At 38.3% G+C, this 23,484-nt stretch overlaps 2 protein-coding genes and 1 pseudogene across 3 annotated transcripts in view; 1 reads left to right on the top strand and 2 right to left on the bottom strand.

Annotated features, from left to right (window-relative positions):
* The window catches only part of LOC111331710 (uncharacterized), a 62,649-nt gene extending 54,463 nt beyond the window's left edge, over positions 1-8,186 (bottom strand). The window contains exons 1-4 of the mRNA XM_088755259.1: positions 7,603-8,186; positions 4,872-4,937; positions 4,442-4,513; positions 3,646-3,711 (exon numbers count right to left, since the gene is read on the bottom strand). Of these exons, the coding sequence (XP_088611385.1) occupies positions 3,646-3,711; positions 4,442-4,513; positions 4,872-4,937; positions 7,603-7,883 (485 nt within the window). The 5' untranslated portion in view covers positions 7,884-8,186. The remainder of the gene's footprint in view (positions 1-3,645; positions 3,712-4,441; positions 4,514-4,871; positions 4,938-7,602) is intronic.
* A 482-nt stretch (positions 8,187-8,668) lies between these two features.
* LOC111331699 (uncharacterized) lies at positions 8,669-18,167 on the top strand. 2 transcript variants are annotated; one of them, XM_022936860.2, is made up of 9 exons: positions 8,675-8,867; positions 8,951-9,991; positions 10,681-10,787; positions 11,387-11,580; positions 12,614-12,756; positions 13,347-13,540; positions 15,017-15,163; positions 15,892-16,063; positions 17,787-18,167. In XM_022936860.2, the coding sequence occupies exons 2-9, from the start codon at positions 9,158-9,160 to the stop codon at positions 17,805-17,807; spliced, it is 1,812 nt and encodes a 603-aa protein (XP_022792595.2). In that variant the 5' UTR covers positions 8,675-8,867; positions 8,951-9,157; the 3' UTR covers positions 17,808-18,167. The 2 variants fall into 2 exon arrangements, 1 of the variants encoding a protein (XP_022792595.2); XR_015999358.1 differs by lacking the exons at positions 15,892-16,063; positions 17,787-18,167 and adding an exon at positions 14,482-14,737 and having other exon boundaries at positions 8,669-8,867; positions 15,017-15,146.
* Positions 18,168-19,419: 1,252 nt separating this feature from the next.
* LOC148735753 (uncharacterized) lies at positions 19,420-21,434 on the bottom strand (annotated as a pseudogene).
* Between the last annotated feature and the right edge of the window lie 2,050 nt (positions 21,435-23,484).

A 23,484-nucleotide genomic window follows, 5' to 3' on the forward strand; every position in this document is an offset into this window, starting at 1 on the left:
ACTATCCTCTAAACTTGATTTCTTATATTCAGAAGCTGCATGCCTGAGTTATAAACAAAGAATTCTTGTTGGGTGTTTATGGACGTGTAAAGAACATAGTGATTATGATGATTAATCTTCCAAATTAGAATTATCAGAGGGAAATTATCAGAAGTATTTTCTGAAGTCGAACAAATGAAGTTAAAAAATGTTCAGGAGAAAATTGATTAGATTAAGTCAGCTGTCAATTCCCAGTTAACAGTAAGTCATGAGGAATAACCAAAAGCTTGTAATTAGCCTGTGTACTGCTGTGCCCATCTAGTCAAATAAAAATCAGTGATGGGATATTCCCAAACATGAACGATGATAGCACCATGCAGATGTCCTTTTCCCAACTTATTAAAAGGGAAGTGGAGCACTGGTATGGCTACGCTAGTTGTAGTCAATAAGAAATTCTCAACGAGTTTCAGCAATATACATATATTTTGCCACCTTGAAAAAAAATGGTTACAAGTCAAATAGGAATGTTTCATAATGATGTTCTCAGTGTGGGGATATGATGTAATATTACTGATGGGGATCATAAATATATCTTATTAACCAAGCGGGAGGGCCGTACTAGGAGAATATCGGCGCAAGGTCTTGACAGTACGGACCAGGCTGTGCTCGGTCCGTACAAAAAAGGCCGAGGGCCGATATTCTTCCAGTATGGTCCTGAGCAAGCTTGGTTAATAAGAGATTTATTTTAAGACTGAAGTTCAAAGGGACACAAGTGCGGTATCATTCGGGACCATTCAGGACAGTGCCCGGTCCAATACTGAGAGAATATTGACCGGCAATAGAGCATTTTGGTTGGTTGATTTTAGTTATTGGCCCTCTGACTGCCCGAGTCGTGTAATAATTATCCTTACAGTGCTTCAGAGCATGTGATGTATATGATTCCTTAAGCATATGGAAACTATGTAAAGCTATGCAAAGCTAATCTAAAAAAAAATGAATTGAAAAAGAAGAGTGGTTGATTATTTGCATAAATTAATGCAATGCACATGCAAGGTAGTGGAATATACTTCAGGTAAACATACATGTGCCTGTAAAAGTTTCAAATGACTGAGTTATAAAAATATAATAATAATAATAATAATCATAATAAAAAAGTGGGTTTCATTGAAAATGCTTTCATGTAAAACAAATAGAGCTGTTTGGGAAATTAAAGTAGCACTTGTAGTAACAAGTACAAGCAAACGTACCAAAGACAAGTAATGGAGTTCTATAATCGATTAATATCAATAAAGACTTAATTCAAGATAAATTGTAAATAAACCAATCATGCTGGACGGTCTCAAATACAAACAAATCACAATTTCTTCGATTTCCACTCGCTTTGTAAACATCACCATTATATGAGCTTAAGTCAGACGTTATTCTGTTCATGAGAGATAAGTTGTTGATAAAACTGCAAGTATATGAAATGAACAAATGTTTTCATATTTTAATTTGGATCTATCAACAAAGTTGAAATGGTAAATTGGCAACCATAGCGATTACAAAAGCTGACGTTTCGAGCGTTACGGACACCCGTTCTTAAAGGCACAGAAAATTCAGAAAGGTGGAATGGCGAAAAATCAGTCTAGAAAAGTAAAAATTCTCAACCAAGCGAATGATTTCCAAAATGAAAAGGCACCGCACGTCGGCGCAAAGTGAGTGTGAATATTTTCACAACTCAATAATTACGTGTGTCGCTTCATGCTAATAACACTTAAAAATCCAACAAGTCTTCAGACTCGCTGGAAAATTATCTTACAGAACTATTCTCTTGCTTTGTCTGGATAACTATCGCTGTTTTCGACAATTCTGAAGGCGAGGGCGACTGATGAACCACGATCGCACTTCGTAACGACGGCCAGCTAAAGTCAGCAAACAGCACAAAACTCCAAACAAAATGACTCCCCTGTACCGCTATTTGTTAAGACGTGGTTTTAGTATTAAAAACCCATTCAAAGGATCAACCATAATAAACAAGGAGAAGTATCATGGATATTTTCAGACTTAAAACCTTGCAAAAGGCCGATGTTTTCATCGAACTAGTCCACAAACACATGGAAGCACTTGGCGGCCTACAGGTGATGACCACTGACCACTGTGACGTCACCAAAACGTATTTCCGCGGTGTCGGCCCAAATGACCCAGCCGGCCCAAATGACCCAACTGGCCCAAATGACCCAACCCGCCCAAATGACCCAACCGGCCCAAATGACCCAAGCGGCCCAAATGACCCAACTGGCCTAAATGACCCAACCGGCCCAAATGACCCAACCGGCCCAAATGACCCAATTGGCCCAAATGACCCAACTGGCCTAAATGACCCAAATGACCCCGCTGGCCCAAATGACCCGACTGGCCCAATTAACCCTTCAAGCATTTATTATTCATGAAACTAACTAGCTGTCACGCTATCATTCCGCGATCGGCCGATGTCACGCAATTTTCGATAACCAGCACGCCAAGACATATTTTGGTTAACGGGCACACCAGGACACATTTTCGTTAACCGGTACACCAGGACTCAACCGATCGGCCGCTCCGATCAGATTTTTTCCGCCATTTTAATTGCATCATCTCATGTCCTTTGCTACCACCGCTGACCAAAAAAATTATGGTCATCCATCTACGGAGGTAGGTGTGTGATCTTTTCGCATTTTGTATGCAGTCTCGACATTCCTGAAGTCATCGATAAACAATCATGACTTGTCTTGTCAAGAACATTATAATACAGATTTTTGCCGAAGCTATATTTGTTGCATACAGCATGCTTAAAACCACGATATTTGCATCACACGGAGTCACTTTGCAACAAGCTTCATATGTGATGAAGCAATTATAGCCGTTGTTTTTCAACAGTCTTCTATTCTACCATAGCGTTGATGAGCGTTGATTTCACCATAGAGCTCCGTGTATGGATGACCACAATTTTTTCGATTAGCAGTGGTAGCCAAGGACATAAGATGATGCATTCAAAATGGCAGAAAAAATCTGATCGGAGCGGCCGATCGGAGAAAACACCGGAAGTTTTGTAGCCTTGTGCTGAGGTCCCTACTCTAACTTATTAACAAAGTGGCACCCACGATAGCACATGGGAGAATTAGCATTTCTATTAGCACTTTTTGAAGATTCAGGCAAATGTATGTAGCATGAAATGCCACTTTGATGACGACCTCCTAAGTCGCACCAGGTATTTATTGTTTTCATCCTTTCTTAATCTAATTAGGGGGTCCAGGAGGGGGTCTAAAAGGGGGTCCAGAAGGGGGTCCAGAAAGGGGGGTCCACGTTTTGTACTGTCCCTTCAAGGAATTCAAACCATACAAAATGTCAAATGTTATTCAAGTCATTACATTTTTTTCTCAACAAGTACCGGAAGAATACAGAAATTTCAACTTTTACTCTAAAGAATGTACTACAAATGATTTTAAACCACATAGAAGTACAGATAAATTCCAGAAATAAATAATTTATTCTTATCTACAAGTATGAAGCTATGGTTGTTTACCATAAGAACATAAACTAACCATCAAGATTATAACAAAATTTTAGAGGTGCTTTTTTCCATTATCAAAGGGAGGCTTTGGTAAAATGCTTGATACAAATGATGACACTTTAAGAGTGACTTACAGTTCTTCCAGGAGAGAATTCTTGGATATGTCTGGAAAGTCAGTTAGTTCATTCTGTGCCAAATTTCTGAAGAGTAATTAAATAGTCAAGTAATTGTAAGTGTGCTAATGAAGATTCTGGTTAAAGGAATTCTATTTTGTCCACAATGGGAATCTGGGGGTTTCCTACACTCATCTGAATCTTTCAAGCTTAAGTCAGTCAGCGAGTCAATTTTCTCGGTCGGTTTGTTTTTGATATAATTGGTTTTTTTTTCCTTTTAGGGGGGAAGGTGGGAGAGGGGGTCAAGGAAGAAGTGCATATGTTCATTCTAACTGTTGTCTTTCTAACTATGCCTGCATCAGGTAGTGAAAAATGTCGTTAGCAAAAGATAGCTAGCAAATCAAATTGCTCCAATCACTAACTGAAGATAACTGAATGTGAACATACTGGTCGCTGTTTTGTCACAGATTGGTCTCTAGACTATTCCAGTGTTCAACTACGCCATTACCAGTGATTCTGACAAATATGGTTTAAGTTTCAGTTTTAATTAACAACAAGCTTAGTAAATGCTTATTAGATATCATTCCAGGAACATGAAACAATAAGAATTGCTATTTATAGATGAAGATTGTAATAACAGTGTGGGGTTCTTGCTAAAGTTTCTATTTTGGCCTGCAGCATCCTGAGAATTGTACTGCTTAATGATAATAATTCATGCTTCTTGATTCCCTTAACGAACAAAAACCATTTATGAAAAGCCTACATATGTATAGTCAAGTTGAGAAGAGTCCATGTAAACTAGCTGTGGCATACTTACAGCTTTTTTAGGCCTGTCAGATTGTGGAAAGCTGTGGCATTTACATACTTCAAGCCAGACTCAAAAATTGTACTGCAAACAATAAAAAGACAATTATACTGTTTCTGAAGACAGATTAAATTTTCCCTTTTGTGTTGTCTTCTTTACACAAAGGGGCAATGATTTTAAGTCATGCAAAATTTATATCCATTGATTATTTTTAGGGTATCATGCCTTAAAGTAATTGATGCACATAATTCAATTATAAAGGAAACAAAATATTTAATCTTGAGTTTGCCCACAAAACTTGGGTCAATTCACAATAATGAATATACAAAGACTTCTCTCTTAATTTTGTCACCTTTCTCCAAGAAGTTGACTTATTTGCTGCAACAAATTTTTCCTCAATTTAGAGTCACATATCTCACTCAAATTGATACACTGTACTTACATTTCTGTAGTGCCAACAACTAGGTTTTCAGGATTTAATTTTTGTACTCCATAGTACCTGATGTTTCTGATGACAAAAAGGGACAAAAAAAATTATATCATCACAAACTCAGATCATATCAATCAAGGTCTTAGAATCTATTGATCATTGAGTGAAAATTATCTATGGGCATTATCAATCTTGCATTGGGGAATTGAACTGAATATAGTAATATTTGGTCTGAAATCATACACATAATTTCAAAATTGAACAAGTGTGCAGCTCAATATGATAACACTGTAAGCTGTTAAAAACCAGCAGATTACTATCAACATAAGCACTTTGTGAGTTTTCCAAAAACCAAAGAGATACATATCTCAAATATAAACATAACCATCATTGTAGAAAACATGCCATGTGCAGACAGAGAGTTCACTTGGTTTCAAAGCCAAGACATCAAGCCTTTGGCATGCTAAGTATAATACTAGCAAAAGTGGGAGATAACTTCAAACTAGTGGTTTAACTTCAAACTCCTAGTATACTAGAAAGAGATTGCTGATACTCTAGTAGGACCAGATGACCACTAGAGATGCTGATTACCACATATATCTAACTTCAAATTCTCCATAGGAAATTTGGCTGTATAAAGTTTCTTTTCCAAACTTTCCAAGCTTTCTAGAGTTGGATACCCCCTGACTTTTGAGGTCAGGCATTGTGAATGGGCAGAAAGTTAGCAGATAAGCTAGCCCTTCTAGTGACATTCTTTCCACCAAATGGTCTCTCTGAAGCATACAGACCTTTGACTAACATGGGCAAAATACATTATATGACATCTGGTAAAAACAGAACCCAGTCCCAAACCCACGTGGGTGCATTCACATCAGGGTTTAACAAGAGCACAAATTGCAAGGCATTCTCAATCAATTTATCCAATGATAGTTTATTAATTTCGGAGTCGAAAGTAAATTGATGGTTTTTTGCTACTTGACTGAATTAGACACACAGTATCTTGATGCCCTGATGTCCTAACAGTTAACACCTCGAGTGAGACAACTTTCACCAACCTGCTAATTGATGATCGTCTAGTTACCTTCTATAAATTGACCAAAATAAAATACTTTCAAGTATTAACCAAGTATGTCAAATATATCTATCAGTTGCATTAGATATCATTTAAGGCTACCCATATGATGCATACATCCACAAAGTCCAGTCTTTGTTGCTGCTATGTGTAATCAGGCATTCCATTGATTTAAGGTCACCATGACAACCAAGGTTGTCACCATACCCCATCAAGCTCAGGTAAAATTTTAAGCATGAACAAGGACACATCAGGCTGCAACTGCCAGAAAGCAATTGTAACTCACAGGTACTGCATTTTCCCCCCCCCCCCTCACCTTAAAGGACAGTAGCAAAGACACCCATACATACTATATATAGCTACTTGCCATATATTTCCCAAGAAGCCTGTTATGACTAAAACTCAAAGCTCCTATGGACTGACTGTGAAGCAAGAGTTATTTTTTTGGGAAATTGGTTAATATTTCTCAATCCTGGGTACATAGTCTAATTCGGATTGTTCCTGGACCACATTCCCACAAAAAACTTATGAGAGCATTCAATGTTTGCATGGAAATACCAAGCAATCCAAAAATTGCGATGGTTTTTAACTGTTTGACCCTAAAGAAAGACTAGTAAGCAATTCATCCTCAGATTATCACCCTCAATCACTCATTAAAGTCATTAGAATATAATAAGGAACGTAATGATCATCAACTAAAGAAGCGTTTTATTAGCAAACAAATTCTCCCCTTCAGCACCTTAGGAAATGTATGTAAACAGTATAGAGAAAATGCATTCCGATTTTACGGTACAAAGAGGTAACTGGACGAATTTTCCGGGCTTATACATTCCTTAAAATGGATAGGTCAGAGAAGTTAGCGATTTGCGATTTGCACAAGCACGGAAGATTATCGTCCTCTAAAAACCAACGTAAGTTTTGAAATCGCGTAACATCTTTTTAATCAATTTGAAAAAGCCTCTCAATCGTACAGATTCAGATAAACGGATCGATCATCAGAATTTGTAATATGTTTTTTTTTCCCCAGATAACTATTGAAGACCACCCGCCACTTAATTCTAATACTAAAAACAATGAATGACCCTTTCTACATAGTCTCCCTCGCAGCCGGGATTTTAAAATAAAGTAAATCTGAAGCATTTAACCAAAGTAAGTTTTGGAATCGCGTGACATTTTTTTAACAAACATCTAATACTCTTAACAAGTTTGAAAAAACTTTCCAGGATTTATTACAGTAACTGTAGATACTTGGTCCTTCAAAGAATCAACATGCTTGACTGTCGGACATCTTACTAATTCACATCAACGGATCGATCATCAGAATTTGTCAAACTTTTTTTTTTCCGCCCCAGATATTTATTGAAGACCACTCGCCACTTCTAATACTAAAAATGAATGAATGACCCTTTCTACAGGGGTTATAAAATAGATCGATTCAGGAAAATTTCAAAAGTGCATCTCGTCGAAATAGTACGAATAAATAGAACTTTTTTGTCTCTTACTTGTTCGTTGCTCTTTTCAATCTGATCGAATTTACATAATTATATAGCTCTGACGAGAGCGTCGTTTGAAGAAACAATAAAAGGAGCACAAACTAAATAATGCAGGTATTAAGCACAAAAAGATAAACAACAAGAATGAGCAATATCAAGCTTAAAACAAGAAACTTACACGGTCGAACCAGTGCAAGTGGCTTCTTGGTTGCTGCAGGTACAACCTACACAAGAGCTCCCTCCCGTGTCACGATTGTACATATTCCTTCCGCCAAAGTTACTATTCCAGAAACCATCCCAATCCGTATAGTCCAAGGAATAACGACTGTTCCAGTAGTTAAATCCTAGAAAGGTTTGACCGCCGGGGTTCGGTAAAGTTTGAGCTTGTTTCGCAAGTGACAAAAGCAAACAGCAAACCAACCCAGCTCGCCATTTTTCTGCGCGATGATAGCGAGCCATTTACGGACGATTCGAGAGATATCAGCTGCGATCTTAATGACTTGATGGATTGCAATAAGATCCAAATTAGAATTATTTTAGAGGCAAAATTCTTTCGTTGCTACAGTCAACTGGAATACGTCGTCAGGTCGAAGACATTTCAATCGAAGGCACTCGAACTTTTTCGTCTAATTTTTCGCCAGTAATAAAGCCAGGTCATTCCATGCTTTCAGACTACAATATTTGTCGTTTCAGACTTCCAAAAAGAGAAATCGGACGTTTCTACAAGAAGTGTGTCGCTCGAAGTTATTCTACAAATTATCCGTTTACATTTATAAATATTCAACAAAAATATGCTAATTTCACAGAAATACATCTCAAGTACGACTCTTCTTATTATGAACTTTTTGTATCAACTGTGATCTTAATGACTTGATAGATTACAGTGAGACCCAATTTTCAAATCTTTTAGCAGCAGGATTCTCTCGTTGCTAAAATCAACCGGAATACGCCGTCACGTCAAATGACATTTCAATCGAAGGCACTCTCGAATTTTTATTTCTAATTTCCCGCCAATGATAAAACCAGACGGTCATTTCATGGTTTCAGATTACAATATTTGTCCTATCGGGCGTCTAAAAACAGAGATCGGAAGTTTCTACGAGAAGTTTGTCACTCGGAGTTATAATTCTTCAAATTATCTCATTTCTAATTTCACTTACAAATATTCAACAAAAATATGCTAATTTCACACAACTCCTCTTTATATGAAGTAGTCAATACAATATATAACGCAAAGCATGATGGTATATATTGTAATGGCGGTCGGGTAATTTCGGAAAATTGACCTATGTATGTGGAAAATACATCGTAAATTATTCATTTTTCGTCCAATTTCCCTAAATTTCTGATGCTGTCTTGCATGACCTTAACAGGATGTATCCATATTGATGTAGAGTTCAATTTACTCTCTCAATGCAGGACCCATGTAGCATCGAAGACAAGGTAATTTTTCATCTTTTCCTTTCTCTGAGAAGACACGTACAATGAGCGTTCGAGAAAGTAATCCTGGAGGCTCTCTTTTGCAGGAGCTGCAAGACCTACAGTAAACTTTTGGTTCAAGAAGCAAAGGTCTTGAATGAAGTGGCAGGAGTTTCTATAAGGAAGTGCATGTACGAAGCGGAATTTGAATAAGTGCACGGTGCTTTCGAAGAGGTGTGAAAAATTAATCCCTCACTTGTGAGCTTATATGCTCAAATTGTGTTACGAATAGAAGACAAATATCAGGGTGAAGCATGGAGGATGTAACAGAGCATACTGCATCTAATCCTGATGAATTTTTAAACAGTTCCCCCGACTTTGCTCTTGGTGCGGGAGAGTCAGGTAATGATCAGACCGAAACGCAAAGCTCTGCCGGATTTATCGATACCCCAGGCGAAACGCTCGACAAAGGAGTTGCTTCTCAAGTGAGCAACGTAGCGACAGACGACGAAGGTGCAAGTTCAGTTGAACAAAATTCCTTGCCTCTCGATGAAGGAAGTGATCGTTTAAAATCAACCGACCAGAGCGAAACATCGACTCAAGGTGGCAAAATGGGCAGTCAAGGCGAGGAACAACATGAAAGCAATGCGCTGCCAAGTCCTACTGAGGTTGAACATAGTTCACTCAGAGAAGAAGATACAACACAGAGCAATTTGCAGGTGTCAGAAACTGAAAACAACACTCCTGAAGTTTCTGAAAAAACCGAAGATTCAAAAAGCGCTAATTTGTCGACGAAAAACGATTTAAATGCAGTTCATCTGGACATCAGTGAAACAACAAATGACTCAAGTTTAGAACTCCATCCTGAAGCCTTTGAAGGCCAGAGCTCTGAGCCTCAAACTGGCGATAAAATACAGACTCGAGAGCAACAGGCATTGGAGTCAATATATCATATCAAGTGGATAAAATGGAAAGGTATTAATACACCCATTATCACACAGAATGAAAATGGCCCCTGTCCCCTTCTAGCAATTGTTAACGTGCTTCTTCTCCAGCGGAGGATCACTCTTCCACCACAGCAAGAGTTTGTGACATCAGGACAGCTCATGGAGTATATTGGAGACTGCATCTTGGAAGAAGCACCCAAGGTTTGGAAATCAATCTGCATTTATTACCAACTATAGCATATTTTGTAGTGCTGGTATATTGACAAACCAAATTTTTTTGTAAATCAGAGCTTTACGCAGCCACAAATTATTTTGTAGATTTAGGGTGCTGACCTTGAATGGTAGAATTCCATTTAATTTAGTAATCTGTAGTAGCTGCATTCTCTGCACTAGGAGTGAACTCAGGTTTCAACCATTGAATTCACCCTTTGAAAAGTGTCCACTTGATACACTGCTGTTTAAAATGCAAAAAACCTGTTCATGCTTTCACTCCCAAGATGTCAGTAGTAATCCTTCTTACTGTCTGCTGCATAATTATTTTGATGTTTGATTGGAAAATGATAATTCACCTTTTTTCTTTTTCTCATTGTTAATCTCTGTGTTATATTGATGTCTTAGGGAGATTTTCTGTTTTGGTCGCTCATAGCAAGCCTCACAGATACCCGGCACATGGGTATAGTACTGTGGTTAGGGACAGTGGGCATCCATGTTGGGGACAAGTGGTTGGGAAAGGTTGAAAAATTGGAAAGTTTCCGAGTAAAGAGCTTTTTTTCTCATGCAAAATGTTCCTGTAGATAATGAAACAAACCATTTTATGGTAAAAAGAAAATTTTCATGCAGTGGTTTCTTTATATTCCTTAATCTTAAATATGACTTTGAATCCTCAACAGCGCTTATCTGAAGGGGCCCAGCTAAACTATGAGCAAAACATGCACGATGCTATAGCAATCATGAATAAATTACAAACAGGACTTGATGTAAATGTAAAGTTCACAGGGTAAGTGTCTGATCAGCAATAATTTGAGTCTTTCACTCTCAAGATCTGAAAGCTTAAGGTGGCCACAACGAGAGGCACAACTATAACTGATGTTAAAAACTGTAGTTCACAAAAATTACAAGCGTTGAAAGATGCTGTGTTGTCTATATCAATAACTGAAAAAAAAAACAAATGGATAAACATATGTGGCCAACTATGTAGGAGGCAGTCACCACAAAAATGTCCTTTGGAAGTACTGCAACAAAACAAGTCTTTACTTACTAGTACCAGTTGTTGGCAGAATTCAAATAACGCATGCCTAAAGAGTGAAATTACTCTCAGAGATGGTGTAACATTGCATCAGTCTATTGGTTTTTTTTTTTTTTTTTTAATTTTATACTTTGTTTTGGGTATCATCATTTTATAGTTTCAAATGAGTCACTCTGTTAATAAGACTTTGCCTGTTTGTTTCTAGTATTGATTTTGAACAATTTGTTCTTTTCCTTATTTGTCTCTATTTATTTACTTTTGGTTATGGCGACTAAATGGTAGTGATTCTTTCATTAATGGCAAATTAATGGTTAACAATGAAAAGTAACAAATATGACATTGAATTGTAGGGTTACAGACTTTGAGTTCACTCCAGAGTGTATAGTATTTGATCTTCTTTCCATTGGACTCTACCATGGATGGCTCATCGACCCACAGAATACTGAGATTGCTTCTACAGTTGGTGGACTCAGTTACAATCAGCTGGTTGAAAAAATAATTGCCAGTAAACAGGATGGTGCAGAAAGCCAGCTGGTCTCTGAGGGTAAGTAAATCAGTCATTGACTCAGATCAGGAAGAACTCACAAGTGATACAGAAAGGATTATTTAACTGGGGGTCCAGGAGCTACATAAGTATCTCCTTAGAATTTGCAGTGAGGGGACTGTCATCATGGTTACTTCTTACTGATCCATTTGAAATTCGTCCAACTGTTTTCTATAAAGTTCTTACTAGATGTTACTTTTGATAATTTGGTATTGAATCAACCACATGTAGTGACCCCCTAATTGATAATTTTCTTCATTCTTATCACTTGTCTGCATGATATTGTATTGATATTGTAAGGAAAAACTCTGTCTCCATCACTCATGGGGTTAAAGGTAATGAACAGTGAATTTCATCAAAATTATTTGTCCCTGATTTTTGTCTTTGTTGGTCTTAAGCATTGATTGCCAAAACAGCATTTTAGTTGGTTTTATTGTTCAACTCCTCTGCTGTTTATTAGAGGTAGTGAAAAAAACATGCTGTGATGAGTTTTGTGTTACATTGCTTTTCTTTATACTAGGGAGATGTGGGGGGAGGGGAGGGTAGGCTTACAAGCCTCACAGTACTCCCACTTCACTCATTAAGTGGCATGTATGTCCTTGATATACGGTGGAGGTAAGGTGGCCTCATGGTTAGTGCACTGGACTCCAGATCAAGTGGTCTGGGTTCGAGCCCTGGCTGGGGACATTGTCGGTGTCGTGTTCTTGGACAAGACAATGTACTCTCACAGTGCCTCTCTTCACCCAGGGGAATAAATGGGTATTGGCAAATTTAATGCTGGGGGTAACCCTGTGATGGATCAGCATTCCATCCAGGGGGGAGTAGAAATACTCCTAATCAATTTAAGCGCCGGCCCGATGGGCTGCCTGACTCATAAGCAAGCTTTTCCTTTTACCTACCATGTCCTTGATATACATGTAACAGTGTCCATCGGCTATCGTAATCCACATCAGAAATGGCTAATTTGTTAGACACTTCTGTCATTCATTTTTGTTTTGATTGTTTTTTGTTTTTTTTGTATTTGTTCATTTAGGTTTTATAAGTGAATCTTTCCTTGAGCACACAGCCAGTCAGCTGACATACCATGGTCTGTGCGAACTGAATACTACACTGCAGGACGACCAACTCTGTGTGTTTTTCAGAAATAACCACTTTAGTACATTTCACAAGCACAATGTAAGAGATTCTTACTGTCGGAATCCTTTGTTTTAAATCAGTTTTGTATTGTCTTGTGTTTCACTTTTTTTATAAATTCTTTGTGTCCAACTTGTACTCTGAAGTGAACCTTTTGCATCTTGAAATTAGTATGCTTATCAGGGCTGGTAACTAACTTTTCAACTTACATGTACTAGCCAAGTGGCTGGTGACAACTCAGAGGTTGCAACAATTTCAGTTTGTTTACTAGCCAAACTGGTTAGGGGAAGTTTGAAAACCACTAGCCAATCTGAATTTCTACTAGTCTTTGGCAACATGGCTACCGTTAGTGTTGGGCCATATGGTACTGTAAGTCAATGATATTAGCCTTTCTGATGCCGAAACCTGAGTTTTAATCCTCCTTACCCATGTAGTGGGCTTGAATGCTTCGAAGTAAGGTGGAAACCGTGCAAATGAATATGTTGGATGTCTGATTAGTGGTGGAGCAACAGAGGGCTCTGGAGTAGATTGATGCCAAAATGCCTTTAAGTTAACAGTTATCACTCCAAATACAAAACACTATTTGCTTTTAATTGAAATAGCTTCTAACTCTGTTTTACTTATTTCTCCAGGATGAGCTCTTCTTACTTGTGACAGATCAAGGTTTTCTCACTGAAGATTGTGTTATCTGGGAGTCGTTAACAAATGTTGAGGGTGATTGTGTCTTTGTGGATGCCGAATTTAAATCTTTCCCATTGGAACACAGAAGTACACCGCAACCAGCAGCCATACCACCCACTCAACCGCTGACACAGGAAGACCAAGAGTAAGGAGATCTTCAGTAATTACACCCTTTATACCTCAACATCAGAATGCATATTCTCCATACTGTTCTCTATACATTTCCAATGGTATTGACAAAGAGAACTTGTGTAAGAATCAAGAGCTTCTCTAGTGGGTGATCATTACCTTTATTCTCGGAACTTTAGTGTATGATTCAGTAATGATGATGTGTAGAGAAATTGTAGGTTAATTTCTAGGGAAGCAGGGATGGCGTAGTCATGAGAGCAGTCACCTCCCACCGATGTGGCCCGGGTTCAATTCCTGGACCCAACACCATAAGTGGGTTGAGTTTGTGTTGGTTCTCTTCTCTGCTTGGGGGGTTTTTCTCCGGGTTCTCCAGTTTTCCTCCCTCACCAAAAACCAACATACAGCTGATTCCAGGTGGCCGTAAGCTGTGCTCCAAGGTCACACGTGGACCGTATAGCAGCTGCCAGAGGCGCCATTGTAAGCTTTCAGTTCGACCTTGTTGAGTTGCGTTGTTGCTGTACTTTGCGACGGAGATAAGCAGTGAACATTATTATTATTATTATTATTATTATTATTATTATATTATTCTTATTATTATTATCATCATCATCATCATCATCATCATCATCATCTTAAGGGTTAATTGGTAAATCCTTCAGCTCCTGTCAGTGACCAAGATAGAATTTCTCTTTACAATATCCATACACAATCAACCAGATAAGTGATGAGAATGAAGAAAAATATGAATTAGGGAGTTGATCCAACACTAAGTGCTTCAAACTAATATCATAAGAGCTGTGTGCTAGACTGTTAGAAGAATCCAAAGTTGAGATTTTGGGAGTGATAGGGTTAAGAAAAGCTGGTAAGCTCTGCATTCCTGCTTTCTTGGACCATACTTAATACCAAAGCCACTTTTTTTTTTTTTTCACAAGACAAACCTTACATTGTGTTTCGCAGCACCCTTTCCCACTCTAAGAGTATCAATGGGTCTTGTTGACTGTTTGGTAGCCGTGACAGAACCTTGAGAGGTCACGTGTGATGGAGTAACATTCATTCCAAAAGACAACTCCAAATTGATCACTGGATGGATTTAGGAAATCAAGTTTCTGGCTTTGGCAGTTATGAGCACTTGACTTGTAAACCCTAACCTTAAATCCTTTAACCAAGATCTGATGGTTAATTCTCCCCGACACTAGCTGCCACGTATTTCACTGTAAGTTTTATATGAGAATTTTGTGTTAGATTAAGATAACAAGGTAAGTTAGAGTATTCTCATATCCTTTTTGGTGGATAATGTATTGGATATTATAGAGAGAAGCCACATGCCAATCACTTCTGGGAGTTAGAGGCTTAAACTTGTCTTCAATTCATAATAATAATAATAAGTAATAATAATGATGATAATGGTAATAGTAATAATAATCTTTATTGAGATGACTTTTTCATATAAAATAGGGTTTTCAAAAATTCTATGTTTTATTGTGCCTTGCAGTTACTTAATAGCATTAAGTCTTCAAGAAGAACAGGAAAATGCTGCCCAAAGGCCTCAGACACATCCTGAAGGGGTGGCTCCAGCCCAGATGGATGCCGTTGATGGACCTGCTCATCAAACTACTCAGTCCAACCAAGAGTGGTCTGAGTAAGTCCTTGGAATTTTGAATTTCTTGTTTGTTGTATGTTGGGGTTTTATTTTTTCCCTTGATCAAAGTATTTCAAACCATTTTGATTTTTCTCTCCTATTTTGAGATTAGGATTAGTTTTTCGGAATACTAAAAAAAAGACTGCAAAGTTCAAACTGATTTAGAAATTTTAAACCTTAAAAAAAAAAAAAATGGAACCACAACATATTCACCTACCATCAAGCTTAAGCCTCTGCAAGAACTTTGCATTGTGGGTATCAATTAAGAGTTCACTGTAGATAACGCACTACAAGTAAATTTGACACAAAGTGAATTAGCAATCAAAAATAAAGATCAGAATGAATGTGGGGTCTCTATTGAAGGTAATTTTGTTTTGTGGTTGTTTTTTTTATTTTTGTTGTTCACAAAGTTTTAAATTTGTGAGAGCTACATATGAAGCTTTTTTTAGGATTCCAAAGCAGTTTTGATTAAGCTATGTAGCAACAAAAATTATGAAACTTGTTTTGGTTATTTTCTATGTCTTAGCCCATTTTTGCCTTTCAGTGTGTCATTATATTATGATATTAGCCATGGTATTGTGAAGGCACAGTTGCTACAGTCTAGCTTGCTGGACTAACGAATGGTTTAAAGGGGTATTGGGCTTGTCAGTTTGCCCTTTTTAAAAATTAACAAAGTTTCTACAATTATTATAGCAAAAACAAACTAAACAAATTTATCCATTACATAGTCTTCAACTGGCAATGCAGCTGCAACAAGAGGAACAAAGGCAACAGCAACAGCAGCAGCAAAGAGCTCAAACCAGACCACAACCATCATGGATGTCTCCTGCAAGATCAGCTCTTCCTTCTCAACCACAGCAAAGAAGCAGCAATGACACTCAACAGAGGCAGGAGTCCAATGTAAGGACATGAGTGCATTTTTCAGAGTTAATCATCATTATTTGATCCTTGTCATTATCATCACATCATTATTACATGTAGTCTCATCATTACCATTGTCATTGCCATTGCCATTAACATTACCACTGCCATTACCATTGTCATTGCCATTGCCATTAACATTACCACTGCCATTACCATTGTCATTGCCATTGCCATTAACATTACCACTGCCATTACCATTGTCATTGCTATAGATTGCCGTAAAAATTCGCACTGCTATTACCATTGTCATTGCCATAGATTGCCGTAAAAATTCCCACTGCCATTACCATTGTCATTGCTATAGATTGCCGTAAAAATTCCCACTGCCATTACCATTGTCATTGCTATAGATTAACGTAAAAATTCCCACTGCCATTACCATTGTCATTGCTATAGATTAACGTAAAAATTCCCACTGCCATTACCATTGTCATTGCTATAGATTGCCGTAAAAATTCGCACTGCTATTACCATTGTCATTGCCATAGATTGCCGTAAAAATTCCCACTGCCATTACCATTGTCATTGCTATAGATTGCCGTAAAAATTCCCACTGCCATTACCATTGTCATTGCTATAGATTAACGTAAAAATTCCCACTGCCATTACCATTGTCATTGCTATAGATTGCCGTAAAAATTCCCACTGCCATTACCATTGTCATTGCTATAGATTAACGTAAAAATTCCCACTGCCATTACCATTGTCATTGCTATAGATTGCCGTAAAAATTCGCACTGCTATTACCATTGTCATTGCTATAGATTAACGTAAAAATTCCCACTGCCATTACCATTGTCATTGCTATAGATTGCCGTAAAAATTCCCACTGCCATTACCATTGTCATTGCTATAGATTGCCGTAAAAATTCCCACTGCCATTACCATTGTCATTGCTATAGATTAACGTAAAAATTCCCACTGCCATTACCATTGTCATTGCTATAGATTAACGTAAAAATTCCCACTGCTATTACCATTGTCATTGCTATAGATTAACGTAAAAATTCCCACTGCTATTACCATTGTCATTGCTATAGATTAACGTAAAAATTCCCACTGCCATTACCATTGTCATTGCTATAGATTGCCGTAAAAATTCCCACTGCCATTACCATTGTCATTGCTATAGATTAACGTAAAAATTCCCACTGCTATTACCATTGTCATTGCTATAGATTAACGTAAAAATTCCCACTGCCATTACCATTGTCATTGCTATAGATTAACGTAAAAATTCCCACTGCCATTACCATTGCCACTGTCATTGTCGTCATTATCATCAATTATAATTATAATTGTTATTTTTTATTATAATTACTATTATTATTATTTTTGTTGAATGATCAAATGTGAAATGTTAAGGAATGATGATAAGGCCATTTTGTGTGCTCTCAACAGAAATCAAAATTTGCAACGTTTGAATTACTACTCTTGTTTTGAACGACTCAGACCTAAGGTATGGAAGGCGTAAGGGTACATGTAGCTCGCAAGCCTTTGGGGAAGAGGGGGGGGGAGTTTCATAGTTTAACTCTTGCCAAGGATCACGCAGAATTTTCTCTGAATTGTCTTTCCCCGCACAGTTATCAAGAGGCATACCCACTCGAATCATTTGGCTGACATCGTCATTCTCATCAATATGCTTGTTCCCCTAATTCACAGTGTCCAACTGTTGGATGTTTTCATTTTTATTTTGCAGGACAGATGTGTCATCTTATAGATAAATATTCAAATTGACTCCAGAGACTGCATCTCAAGACTCCTGATTGATCCGCTCGCTGTAAATTCAGGACATTATGTTCGGGAGGGACATGATCTTGACGGATGTCAACTTTGTAACTAGATGTGTATTTACCATCAAAGTAAACCGGGGAGCTACTGAAAAAAAAAAATTAAAAATTGCATAAGGTATAAATTCGGTGGCCTAAAAATTACGCAAACCAGCCATTCAATGGCAAGCTTTTTTTTTCCTCTTTTTGTCAGAAAAATATTAACATCTAATTGTCGTGTGCTTGTATCTCAGGGAAACGTCCTTGTCTAATAGATATGGAAAAGCTGATTAAATTTTTTTTTTGTCTTGGCGGACTTCTCTTCATAACTCAAGAAAATGCTCTTTTGAACCCCTCAAAACAGTTCATATTTTCCCGGGAGGTCCACTACATGACTGACTTTTTGTCGTTCTTTGCTTTTTCCTTGATTTTTGATCGGTCCAAGTAATTGCTTTGATTACAGTTTTTTATCGAACGTAATCGATGAAAAAGACTAGCAAGGAATTATGTAAGCGAGCGGCAAAAATACAGGGAGTGTAACCGTGGAGGAAGAAGAGCTTGCCCTAAACGGAAACATTAAAAAAAATCCGCTGTCAATTATGGAAAACTAAAGCCTTGAAATATTTCTCCCAAACAAACCTCGATAAATTGCCCTCGTTCTTGGCCCACAGGAAGTTGATAGAGTTCCCGCGCTTTTTGAAAGTCCTTGAATTTAAATTTTTCTTTTCAAGGACTTGAAAACCCTTGAATTTAGACTCAGGTCCTTGAAAATTTCTGAAAAGTTCTTGAAAATAAGTGCAGATGAGTTAAAGTCGAAGTTTTCTTTTGTTTTCGGAGTTGAAAGAGTAAATTTCTAACACAAATAGCGAATACGAGTTTTCCTTTCAAATCCCGCGTCCGATGATGGTGTTTGACACGTGCTTTTTTATATAGTTTGAACCTGATTGGTGCGTTGAAAATAACCTTGGTTACCAAGCATGTGATCACTCTGATATGCATGCTTAAAGTCATGCTCGTTGTACTTTCCCTATTAGCTCCTATTCAATACAAAAGGTCCTTGAATTGGGTTCCTGAAAAAGGACAGGAACCCTGTGTTTAACTGTTCGGGTATGTCATGTCTGCGGAAAACGATCCGTTGAACGCGACAGCGGGAGCATCCTCGAAGACTCAAGTGCAATTAAGTAAGTAGGCAAGTAGTAACTGCGCGTGTCAACTGGCTACACCAAACACCCACCTTTGATAATTTCTCCTCTCTCCTGATAATTTGCCCTGAGTCTCCGTGGAAGTTAAAAAATAGAAAAGAGGGCTGACGGAGATATCAAGGAAGGTCTTCCGGCACATTTCTCTTGACTTGATTTTTTTGGGATTTCTCGTTTGATTTTATTTCCTGCAGCTATTCGATTATCGGGATAATTGTTAAACAGGTAATCCAATTATTAGTAGTTCGGGACCAGCCATTATTTATTGCCTGGGAGGGGTGGGAGAATTTTTTTTTTTGGGGGGAGGGGAGGGGGGAGAATCACATGATTTTCAGAGAGAAGAGATGAAAGATTAGTCGTCACCAGGGAGTGTCGTAAGAATATTACATATTTTATTTTTATCGTGACAGGACCAAAATCCTCTGACCCTGCCGCCCCCGCCCAACACCCCCACCCTCCCTGCGATGAATAATAACCAGTCCTTTGGTATTGCATAATTATCTTGATGGAACTCGTATTCAATACTTTCAATTCGATTTTCGGAATGCTTCCTCTTACTCAAGAGGCATACGATTTATATTTTGTGTGTGTGTGTGTTTTTTTTTTTTTTTTTTTTTCTTCTAGCACATCTCTGCTGAAAACATAAATTCATGAAATCATACGAAGTTTCTGAGATCTTCATCACTCTTCAATTTCGTTTCGTTACAAATTATCTGTTGGAAGGTTTTTTGTTTCATTCTTCTGGCTTCTCTTCGTCGCACTCTAAGTCTTCTTAATTATGGATACAATCTTTATGGCTGGGCAAATTACCTTCAGCAAGTTCGCTAACAACCTCGTCCACTGTAACCAGTTCGGCATCAGCAACAAGAGAATCTTTACAAGAACGTCGAGAGGGTTTTCGTGAGGAGATCACGGAGGAGGTCTTTTGTAGCTTACCGCGAGAAAAATATGGTTTTATAATCTTTCCTACCACGAAACCAGCATGAAGAACTTGGGAAAGCACCGCAAAAAAGACAGCGATTATTAATACCAGCGGTAGCAGCAATAAGAGAATCGTCTGGATCCAATTTAACATGTCGACGTAAGTTTTGATAAGGCCCCAGAAACGTACCCCTGCTGAGATGAAGGTGGCATGCACGGTGTTGAACAGACCAAATTATGCCAAAATCAGCATCACCGCTCCTGTGTATTCTCCGCGATTTTGCTCGAAAACACAATTTATAAATTCGATTACATTGGTGTAGTCATATGTAGGAACTCCTTTGACACCTGTGTCGTACTTGTCATGCTTACAGCCTCTGGACGTCATGAAATCGCCTTCATTATCTATAATTATCGCGCCAACTCCGTTCTCGATGTTGCTGTGTTTAAAAGTTGAACCAAGAATCTTAACGTTGTTATGCCCTTTGTGTAGTGAGATGTAAACCGCAGAAGCCGTAAAGCTATCATCACTCAATATTGCGCTTTTTTCAACGGTTATGTTCTTTATTATAGCTACAGAGGACGAAGAAAGTTCTAGAGTTAGAGCTATTTTACGAGTGTTTCTGTAAAACATGGTATCTTTCACTTTATGAATAACTGGGGCAGTCTTGAAGTAACTGGATCTTCAATGACTGCCCCAGTTATTCATAAAGGCACAGCTGTCCACGGTAACTTGGGTCCGTCGGGAAGGGAGAATTTTTGCCGCCATTGCTTCATTGTCATAGAACTTACAGTTCGTTAAATCAACGACGCCTGATCCATTCACATAGATTGTGGCGTTCTTTCTAAAATCGCTATCCGAGATCGTCAAATTTACTATTGAATGGAATTTCAAAACTCCATCGCTCGCATGACCCATTTGGTTTTCCGCCATACCAGCCTCGGAGACGCTGGTGAAAACGCTTTTCTTGATGACAACAGAGCCCTGATAGAACGAAATCGGCGTCGAGTAAAGTTTCACATCGTAAAAACTCACCTCTATGTATCTTCCGACGAAGAAAATACCATCTGGACATAATATGTGCGCTGGACCATTTTGTCCAATAACAGACAAGCTCATATTAAAATAAATACGAAGACCACGATACTGTGACGTAATGCGCACGCATGTGTATGGACTATGTTCGGTGTTTGTACCATCGAGGTACAACTTGTCGCTCCAGGCCACCATAGGTATCACATCAGCCAACGACTGGCAAGGGGACTGAGGAGAATTGCAATCAGTCGTTTGGGTGCCAGAGGTATGGGAAATGTACCAGTTGTTCGATGCATTACAAAAAGCTATGGAATGATGTACAAATTAAGAGAAAAATAATCAACTTCTCTTCCAGAAACATCATTTTTTATTGGGGCACCGGAGGAAACCTCTTCTTAATTAATTCCGAGACTATTTCAGAAAAAAACAGATTCCCTGACCCTACGGGCTCTCCTTTTTCCACCTCTAAGATCTAACTCCCTTTCATTATTCAATTGCCGAGTACTCGATCTTCTCTTTCAGTTTTTTCGGTCATCCAAGTAGAAGAACAGCGCTGATTTCAATTCGATTTATTCAAAGCTGACGTTTCTAGCTGATTAGCTTAGCCCTTCGTCAGAGCGAAACGAAGGGCTAACGCTCAAAACGTCAGCTTAGAAACCCTTTACGGTGACCAAGTTACATTATCAACACAGTTGATTAAACCTAATTACCTTCTTACACCCACCGACGCAGCACCACAGTTCATGTAGAAACTTACCTCTTTTACTATTTATTCAAAGTCTATTTTGACCTAAAAAAAGAGACATTACGAGATAAATGCAAACCGGCGAGGACTAGCAAAAGATTGCGTCGTGTCACCTGCTTAGGCTTTCTTATACCTCTGGGTCTACCTATCAGAAACAAGACAATCCTCTTCTCAACCACCCCCTTACCACCTTGATGCCATCGGTGAGTTTTTATATTCTCCGCACTGTTGTCTTGACATTTCGCATGGTGCTGATAAGGAGAATTTGATTGACAACCAGGAGCTTTTAAAGTTGATGATCATTTCCCTTATTGTCGTGACCTTTACATTTCATTCAAGGGAGGCATGGAGACTGAATTTAGAGTTAGCTATCTATTTGGGTTAAAAGGGCTAAAAACCATAATATCATGATCCTCAGTCCTTAGATTGCGTTGTGTTGAAGAGACGAAGAGTTCTTAGGGAACGGAAAAATTAACAATACAACCCGGGTATAAATTAATATTATCGAAAAATTGATAAAAAAAGTGTGCATTGTGCATTCCTGAGGAGAAGTGGAAGGGAGAAGGTTGTCCGTGGAATCCGAGAGCCTACGGCTGAAGCCCGCGACAGGTCAGTGAAAGCGTACGTTTGACGACGACGTGACATGTTATGCTTAAAAAAAGTTTTAAATAACTTAGACTAGAAATATCATTACCATTGTAGCGATTCTCAACATTTTTCCGACCATTTCGTACATTGATCTGCTGGAATCATTTCCGCTCGCCAGCCGTTGATAAAATTATTTTACAGGTCTTCCGGAGGTCTTTACCCATCCGTGTGAGTGATAAAAATGCAACCGCAATTCCCAGCTTTTCAGAGCACGTCTCAGCGTGTCTTTTCTCAAACATACAATGGATATATAAACGTAGAAATAAGTCAATACAAGTGGAAAAAACCTACTCGGAACCTTTGAATTACGATTCAGTTCTCCGACTAGAGTTCTGTAAGTTGGTAAAAGGTTTGTGTTATATTTAGCCGCGAGCTACTACCTCAGCTATCGGGTGTCGTCGAGTCAATTTAGTCGCACTTTTTTCCTCTTTACCTGATCTTCTCAACTTGTAAATTCAACATTGCAACATCAACAGTGGCTTCTAATCTAACATTTTAACTTTATAAACTTACCGTTTGCAGCAGTCAGGATAAGGAAAAGAGAGCGTAACTGAGCTAAAATCATCCTTGCTTCCACTGCTTCAAATTAATTCAAGTTCACGCAACTGAAAAAGTCACGCTATCTTACGCGAGTAACACAATTTAAGGGCTGAACAGATGGGGAGTTACTACATCACGGGCGACGAGCGGGACAAGAAAAATGGTCCTTTAACTCCCAGAAAAGTTTAACATGCAACTTCTCCTTGTATCAACCATGCATTATCTACGGTGGCCCAGACGGCTCAACGCAAACAAAAAATATACTGCAACAAATAAAAAATATACTGCAGCAAATAAAAAATATACTGCAGCAAATAAAAAATATACTGCAGCAAATAAAAAATATACTGCAGCAAATAAAAAAATCAAAACGCAAAGAAAAAAAGTACCGCAGCAAATAAAAAATGCAACGCAAACAAAAAATACTGCTGCAAATAAAATATGCCACGCAAACAAAAGAAAAAGAAAACGCAACCAAAAAAAATTGGAACGCAACGCCAAGGAAGACTGGGTAATACTTCTTAGTTTCCCGCCAACAC

Source organism: Stylophora pistillata, chromosome 3 (genome assembly GCF_964205215.1).
Source record: "Stylophora pistillata chromosome 3, jaStyPist1.2, whole genome shotgun sequence".
Lineage (NCBI taxonomy): Eukaryota > Metazoa > Cnidaria > Anthozoa > Scleractinia > Pocilloporidae > Stylophora > Stylophora pistillata.